The following is an 8,157-nucleotide window of genomic DNA, read 5'->3' on the forward strand; positions in this document are numbered from 1 at the left end:
TTGAGTTTTTTATTGGAGGAAAAATTTGTACAAATTAGGACTCAATCTTTTCCAAGAAAATAGCTTGATACCTGGTTTTTTGCAAGTATTAACAGATCAACAGTAGCGCTTCGTATCCCACGGAAAGAAAGTTGCATTATTCATAATTAGCCTTAAACCTCCCCGCGCTCCCCCTACCGATCCATAGTGGCTCTTTGGTAGAGCACACCACAAGGGTAAAGAGTCTATGGACCTTATGGCTGAAATGTTTTAGAGTAAGGTCTTTTCAATGTTTTTCATACAATGCATAACATCATGAGCTTCTGCTCTAGAGGCACCGCATACCTAGCTAGGTACGTGGTGCCTCCCTCACAGAAGCTCATGATGTTGAGGTAAGTCACAATGTGGGAAATATTGTGAGAATTTGTCCAAAACTTCTTGTGTAGGCCTATAGAAGGGGCAAGGTTACATGACATGGGGGGCATGGGAGTAAGCTTGACCCGACCCAAACCTCCCTTGTAGCCAAATGTGAAGAGCTTAGTAGAGGTTTCCAAGAGGGTTGTAGCATTCTGCACTTGAGAGCAACTTGCTAGCTAGACAAAGCAATTGGAAGCAATGCTCTTACAATGCACATGCTAGGTTTTGGTTTTCACGTGTGAAATAAAAATTTGTAGCTTGGAAAAACAACCAAGAAAAATCTTAGTGTGGTCATAATTTTTTGAAAGTCTGCAGAAAGAACTATAAAGTTCCAAATTTTATTCTATTTTGAGAAATGTTGCGGGAACGCTAATCTGAAGAACAGCTAGAAAACATGGCTTCCACAAGCGCATCATGTCCACTTGGACCAAGAAGTTCGGACAATTTATCGTTCTGATCACACACACTTCCCTCTGAAGCTTCTGCTAATAAAACATTTCAAAGTTTTAACCATAAACATTTTTGAATATTCATGTTTTTGACAATTTGCGAGGGGTATTGTTCTTTTTCCCTTTCCTCTTATTTGATAATTTTGTATCATTGAACAACGGAGTAGGTTGAGACACAATTCTAGGACATTGAGAGCCCATGTAGATTTAGCAATGGATGAGAAACATTTTGCTCAAGGTAGGGCACTAGTTGCCAACTTGTTTTTCTTACCAACAAGCTCCACAAGAAGTTTTGGGCAGATTCTCACATTGTGACTTACCTCAACATCATGAGCTTCTGAGAGGGAGGCACTGCATACCTAGCTAGGTATGTGGTGCCTCCCGAGCAGAAGCTCATGATGTTATGCATTGTATGAAAAACACAGAAAAAGACTCCATTTTCCTACATGAGAAAATGTCTAAATCTTCTTGTGAGCTCTCTCGACAGAATGGATGATTCACCAATAACAAAGCAAGGACTTACCAAAATGAAGGGGCCTCTTGTCAATCAAGGTCATGTGTGAAATAGCTCTTTACTCAACTTGGGCAGACCTTTAGTATAAGGGTCATCATCCACCAGGATACATGTGTGAAGCCTATGAAACGTTGCGCACATGAGGCAACCCTCACTCCAATGAGCTGCAACCCTTCAACGTTGCCGCCAGGGCTCTCGAGCGCACATTAAGTGTAGGTGAGATTACACTAAATTTAGGTTTTTTCAAGCACTAATGGTGATCATAGCTATTGGGTATTACCTAATAATTAGGAATCTGGGGAAAAAAAAATCGTAAGTGACAAACAAGATCACTAATAGCAAATATGCGTCCATAGGAATTTTTCTAAAATCGAATTTCACAATGAGAAGTGTTGTGGAGCATTTTATATAACAACATTATTTACATAGAAATTAAAATAGACACTTGAGAGAGAAAATACCTAGAGACGATCGTCGATTACACACACACACACACACACACACACACACAAGGGGGGGGGAGAGAGAAGAAGTTCGAAAATTCTACATCAAAGAACAATCCCAAGAGACCTCAAGGATTATGCATGTCTTAGAGTTTGTCTGTGATGGTGGAGGTGGAATGCTTATGTATCGATAAGGCCTACTGTTTGCTTGTATCGCATAGTGAAACAAGAGCTCCCAAATGATCTTTGAACTTGAAGAGCTCGTGCCTTCTTCATCATCATTTTGACCACCCGCCCTTAAGGACAATTGCGACTCTCACGACGTCCAACTCACAACGTTTTGGTTGGACAAGGTTTCCTCATGAGCAACAATGTGCACATGAGAGCACTTCCTCGAGGTCCGAGGGTCATAGTAGGGTTGATAAGGTAGGCTTAACAATACAAATTTGTTGTAGGAAAAATTACCCAAGCACTTTTGTATTTTATGGGATGTATGGAAAAATAGGGCCCTCTACTTCTACGTACAAGGGTGAGACTTCATCTTTTTCTCTAACTAGAAAAGCCTGCACACTTCCAAACAAAGGTCATCCTTTTAACTAAGCTTTAGGTAACATCGTTCCTAGGCCTATCCAACTTGCACCCTTTCCTTTGCGCGGGAGCTTTTGCCATTTCAAATTTCAGACTACCCGCCCTCACTTTTGAAAGTACTTTCACTCCATGTCCATAGTGACTACTAGTAAGGTATGTTTCGCGCGAGAGGAAGACACAGTTGACGTGGACTTCAGTTAATTGTTCTCTTCTACACTCAGGAAAAGCTTCAGCTCGAGGTGAGAGAGGTTTTCCTGTAGCAGCAGTTGCAGCATCCGCAAAGAGAGGAAAAGGCTTCGTTGCGACAACCTTGCCATTTTTGGTGGAGTTAGGAAGCAAAGGCCACGTTGGAGCTCAGCTATAGTAGAGTTCAACTTTGTCGTGCGAATGTGCTCTATCATCGTTTGAATATCAAAAAAAAAGAAACCTTGTATTCTTTTTTTAGAGGTAAACAGAAATGTTGAATTAAGAAAGGTGGCCATGGTCTCCTGGCGCCTGCGAAGCAAACTCCTAATCCTAGTGTGAGCCCTTCACAAGATAGCTTCAGTACTCTCATTTGGGTAGGGGCCCCTTTAGGTGAGCCATATGGGGGTTGCACAAATGGCATGTACTTGGTTCAAATCCGTGTAGGATTTGAAGCTGCCGAGTGGGGTTTAGCGTTCGCCGACTAGACAGGGGATGCTCCAAGGAAGAAGCTCTCAACTGCCCACAACCCCTTGGTGGTGTGTGGGGGTTCAAATCAAGGCGTATTTCTACGTCAAGTGTTTGGTGGCTGGCCCCCTTCTTTTGGAAGGGAACTCGCTCGGTGGGCCTTGCTTGAAGGTTTCTTGGGGAGATCATGTTTCGTGCTTGCATTTGCAGCTCGATAGACCTTGGGGACAGATGTGATGGTCTTCAATATTCTTGTATGTCTTCCAGGTTTGTTCTATTCACATGATTCTGCTTTGTTTCGTCATTATGAGGTGCCTGCTCGAGACATGGGGCTTGTCGATTATAGATGTGGCTCCCTGGTGGAAACTCGAGCAATCTCTACAAGTGATAGGGACTTGCCCCCCCCCCCCCCCCCCCCCCCCCCCCATTGCGGCAATAGATCATTTATGTTTGGATGGTTGGTTTGGAAGTAGGGCAAGAGAACTCTCCATTTGTTTCATACAATGCTCGTGTGCCACAAGAAGCCCTTCTACTAGATATGGCAAACCGTGCATTCCAAGGCAGCAAGACGCACTGGTAGCAAGGGCCAACTTAGACATGGCAGCCCTCAAGCTTTTTCAACTTTGCCCGCTCCCCACATATGAGTTGACGCCTTTGCATAGGACTTCGTCCGAAGTTACCAATCTACAACATTTCCAGCACTGTTGTAGCACCCAAAAAAAAGGTCAACACAGGCATCGAGCGAGCAGAGACAAGACTGTCCAACCAGGGGCCCCTCCCCCGAGAGCGCTTCTGAAGCTGAGGTCCCTCCCTACCTCCCGCTTAGAGCTCACGCAAACCTTCAGCTAGGGTTTTCCCTCTCTATCTTCAGTGTCCAAGTGCTCTTAAAAAGCCTTCCACATGGTGGGTTTCAAAATGGGGTCTTGAACTATCCTAAGAGATACGTACTTTTTCTTCTTAATTAACACTAGTCCTATAATTGGACACTTAAGTGTCCTATTTTCCTACCAAGTTTTGGCAATTTATTTGTCAAGCTCAAAAGAAGTTTTTTATAACTTGCTTCTAGCATAGGTTGTTTATGAGGGAAAGAAAACACTGGATTTTTCTCCGTGTTAAAATACAATCCTATGGAGAGAATTATGATAAGTTCTAAGCCTTAAATTAGTAAAATTTGCCAAAAAAAAATCATAAAATTCTTATATCTTTTTGTAGATATGGTCTTTTTTATGTTTATAAAAGTGAAATGTTAGTAATTAATGTTACAAAACAATGGAATGCCCTTCAAAGACTAGTTTCCAAGACATACGCAAGTTATAGACATAAAATTCATTCTCGAGCACATATCGAATAAGAGGATAATCTTGGTCTATCAAAGGTCCCCTCATGAAATTGGGGTTGTTTTAGTGCAGTTTGACAACTACAAATGACTTTATATTTGAAACCAAGAAACTACATATTTTTTCGATTCCCTAACTCACTTAAATCTCATTTCTTGAACTCTATATTTAATTTTTTATTGTGCAAAAACTCTTGAAAATCTTAAGTTCTTCATAATAACACTAAACCAATGTTTTAGGAGCCCCAATTGTGTGTGTACTATGTACTTTGATACATTTAATTAATCCATGTGGAAAGTTTAATATTATTTGAGGTTTTGAATGCTTATATAAGTCTCAAGAATGAAAAAATCAAAGTTTTCTCGTACACGATTTTGAATATTTAAAATGATTCAATAATGGTGCATACAAAAGCCCTTCTACTTGCCACCTTGAGTCCTCAATAGAAAGATTAAGAAATGTATCACTTACTAAAACTCACAAGTACATCAAAAACATATTTTTATTTGTATACAATGATATGCTTGAAATGGCCATATCAAACACATAGAACTTTCCATTATTTTATGTCCTCTAAAGTGAATTTTGTTGCACATGAAACTTTTAATTATCTGTAGCACAATTGCAAAAAAGTAACGTAAAATTTTCTACAAGGTCGCTTCATTTTCTCTTGAGTTTATACAGTCGATTTCTTCAAAGCATCAATCATAGTCTTATGATGGTCAACTTGATGAGTATAGTGCTTGATCATGGTAGATTTTAAAATGTAAAGTTATATTTTTAAAAGACCCTCTAGCTAACATATTTAAGCATATCAAGAGGGTTTTCTTAAAAACACCATCTAATGCAAGTAGCACTTATTTAAATTTGTAAAAAAAGGACACTTAAGTGTCTTGTTTTGGTACCAAACTAGTGTTAAGAGGCCTCCTACACAATGGGTTTCAAAGCCTTGAACTTTCCCTAAATGTGCGTACCTTCTCACGACCACTTCTTAGTTTCAAATTCATATGCTTCACAGGCATAACCTAGTCCCATGATGCCTTTACTAGAGGAAGTTGAATAATCAGTAGCAAAATAGTTTTCAACACCAATTGACTAGATCATTTCATAAATGTTTGCTTTAACGTCAAAAGTTTAGAAAGAGGAACACTCAACCGCTTTTATGAGTCGTTGTATTATATGCTTCTAGGTAGACCTTGGTTTAAAACAACAAAGTTGAAACAGAATTGGGGATCCAATGAGGTGAGAATTAAACAGGGTAAGAAAAAGGTCACATTGCCTATGGTCAGGGAAGTCAGGCTACAATATTCAAATAGACCGTTGTGGGCACAAGCTATTAGTTTGGCAGCTGAAGTGGAAGATTTGGAAGAAGAGGAGTTTTTGTTAGCAAATCCTTCAGTGGAACTTGTATTTGATATCGATGTGATGACAGTATTGGGACTGAAAAAAATCAGCCCGAAAGGGGAATTAGATCAGGTGTTGCCAGGAACAGTGACCACTAAGGGTGAATTTTTAGTTTTGGAAAAGAAGCAGCTGATGGAGCAAGAAATAATTAAGGAAATGGAAGGAGCTGAAGCCATTGTGGTAGCAAAACAAAGGTTTGAGGAGCATATGTCAAAGTCAGCTAGAATATGAGAAGAAGAACTTCAGGCCCTAAATTTGGGGAGTGAAGAGGAACCACAAATGGTCAAAACAGGGAAGAATTTCGAGAGAGAATTTGTGAAGTCATTGAGGAAGTTGTTGATGGAGTTTAAGGATGTTTTTTCTTGGGACTACTAAAAAATGAAGGGTATAGATCCTAAGTTTGCTCAACATAAGATCAATCTCAAAGAGGATGCATATCCTATTATACAGTAGAGATATAAGATGAATCCAAATTATGCAAAGCAAGTAAAGGAGGAATTAGACAAGTTACTACAGGTTGGGTTCGTTAAACCTATTCACGAAGAAACATGGCTATCACCCATTGTGGTAGTGCCAAAAAACAATGGGAAATTCAGGGTATGTGTTGATTATACGAAACTGAATGCAGCCACTACATCAGATCCTTTTCCATTGCCATTTACTGATATTGTTGGATTCAGTTGCTAGAAATGAAATGTATAGCTTTTTGGATGAGTTCTCAGGGTATAATCAACTTAGCATGGCACTAGAGGATCAATATAAGACTGCTTTTATAACAGAGTGGGGAGCCTTTGTGTATACAATGATGAGTTTTGGGTTGAAGAATGGACCTTCATCCTTTTTAGATACAGTAGGAAAGGTGTTTGATTTCTATCTTACATCATTTATGAGGTGTTTCTGGATGACTTTAGTGTGTTTGGAAAGAAGTCAGAGCATTTGGAGCACCTTCGGAAGTGTTTGGAGAGATGCAAACAATTCAAATTGTCTTTGAATCCTTTCAAGTCAGTTATCGTTGTCACAAAGGGAACACTGTTAGGATACATAATTTTTGAAGAAGGTTTAGCTATTGATCCAAAGAAGATTGAGGCAGTTCAGAAGGTTCCAATTCCTAGCAATCTAAAGGAGTTGAGCAGGTTTGTAGGACATGTGAAGTTTCATGCTAGACATTTAAGGTACCTGCTTGATATCAATGCACCATTGAGTCACTTGACAAAGAAAGATGTTCCTTATGTTTGGGGTCCTGCTCAAGAAAGAGCCTTTTAGATTTTGAAGAAAATGTTGGTGGTGGCACCAATTCTTCAACCTCTTGATTGGCAATTACCAATTCATGTATTTGTGTATGCATTTGATATTGCAATAAGAGCAGTATTTATGCAACAGTCAGTAAAAGGGTGGTATAGACCAATTTACTATGCTAGTAGGTTGATGACATCAGCAGAAAGAAATTACAGTGTCACTGAAAGGGAAGCTTTAGGGATGGTATATGCTCTAAACAAATTCAACACTATTTGTTGAGGAATAGGATTATTTGTCACGTGGATCGTCAGGCATTGCTCTATTTGATTCAGAAACCCCGTTTGCATGGTAGATTGGCAAGGTGGATGTTACTACTTCAAGAGTTTGACTTTGTTATTGTTCATACACCTAGGAAGGAGAATGAAATAGCTGATTTTCTGAGTAGAGTAGAGGCAGACTGCAATGGGAATTCAAGATGAGTTATTTGATGCAGAATTGTTTGGTGTGAAAGGATTGATTTTAGATTCTTGGTATGATCAAATGTTAACCTTTTTTGGTTGATGGACTAATGTCTGATTCTCTTACAACAGATCAGAAAAGGAAGTTTGCTTTAAGAAGTAAGCCATTTTTAGTGATAGCAGGAGTAATATATAGAAAAGGCATAGATCAGATTATCAGGAGGTGTGTTCCTGATGAAGAACAAACAATGGTGTTGCAAGAAGCACATTATGGGAATGCAGGTGGACACTTTTTAGAAGAAATAACAAGTAGGAATATTCTTCAGGCAGGGTTGTGGTGGCCAACAGTATTGAAGGATGCTCATACTTATGCAAAAGAATGAGTATTGTGTGTGAGAGAGAGGGTAAGCCTTCTAACTCAGATAGGATGCCTTTAAATCATGTGTTACCTCTAGAACCATTTCAGAAATGGGGTTTGGACTTTGTTGGACCGTTCAAATCAAGGGCAAAGAATATAGGAAATAGATACATCTCAGTGGCTACTGACTATTGCACCAAGTGGGTGGAAGTTGTGGCATTAAAGGACAATGCAACAAATTCAGTGGCTAAGTTTTTGTATAAGAACATTATGACTAGATTTGGTGCCCTATTGAGTTAGTCAATGATCAAGGTGTTCATTTT

At 39.5% G+C, this 8,157-nt stretch overlaps 1 protein-coding gene across 1 annotated transcript; it reads left to right on the forward strand.

Annotated features, from left to right (window-relative positions):
- The first annotated feature begins 5,659 nt into the window (after nucleotides 1-5,659).
- Nucleotides 5,660-6,013, forward strand: LOC147440329 (uncharacterized). The gene has a single exon (XM_086483505.1). It carries the CDS (start codon nucleotides 5,660-5,662, stop codon nucleotides 6,011-6,013), a length of 354 nt encoding a protein of 117 aa, XP_086339631.1.
- Nucleotides 6,014-8,157: the final 2,144 nt, after the last annotated feature.

The sequence above is a fragment of the Adiantum capillus-veneris genome, chromosome 15, assembly GCF_014529385.1.
Source record: "Adiantum capillus-veneris isolate H3 chromosome 15, ASM1452938v2, whole genome shotgun sequence".
Lineage (NCBI taxonomy): Eukaryota > Viridiplantae > Streptophyta > Polypodiopsida > Polypodiales > Pteridaceae > Adiantum > Adiantum capillus-veneris.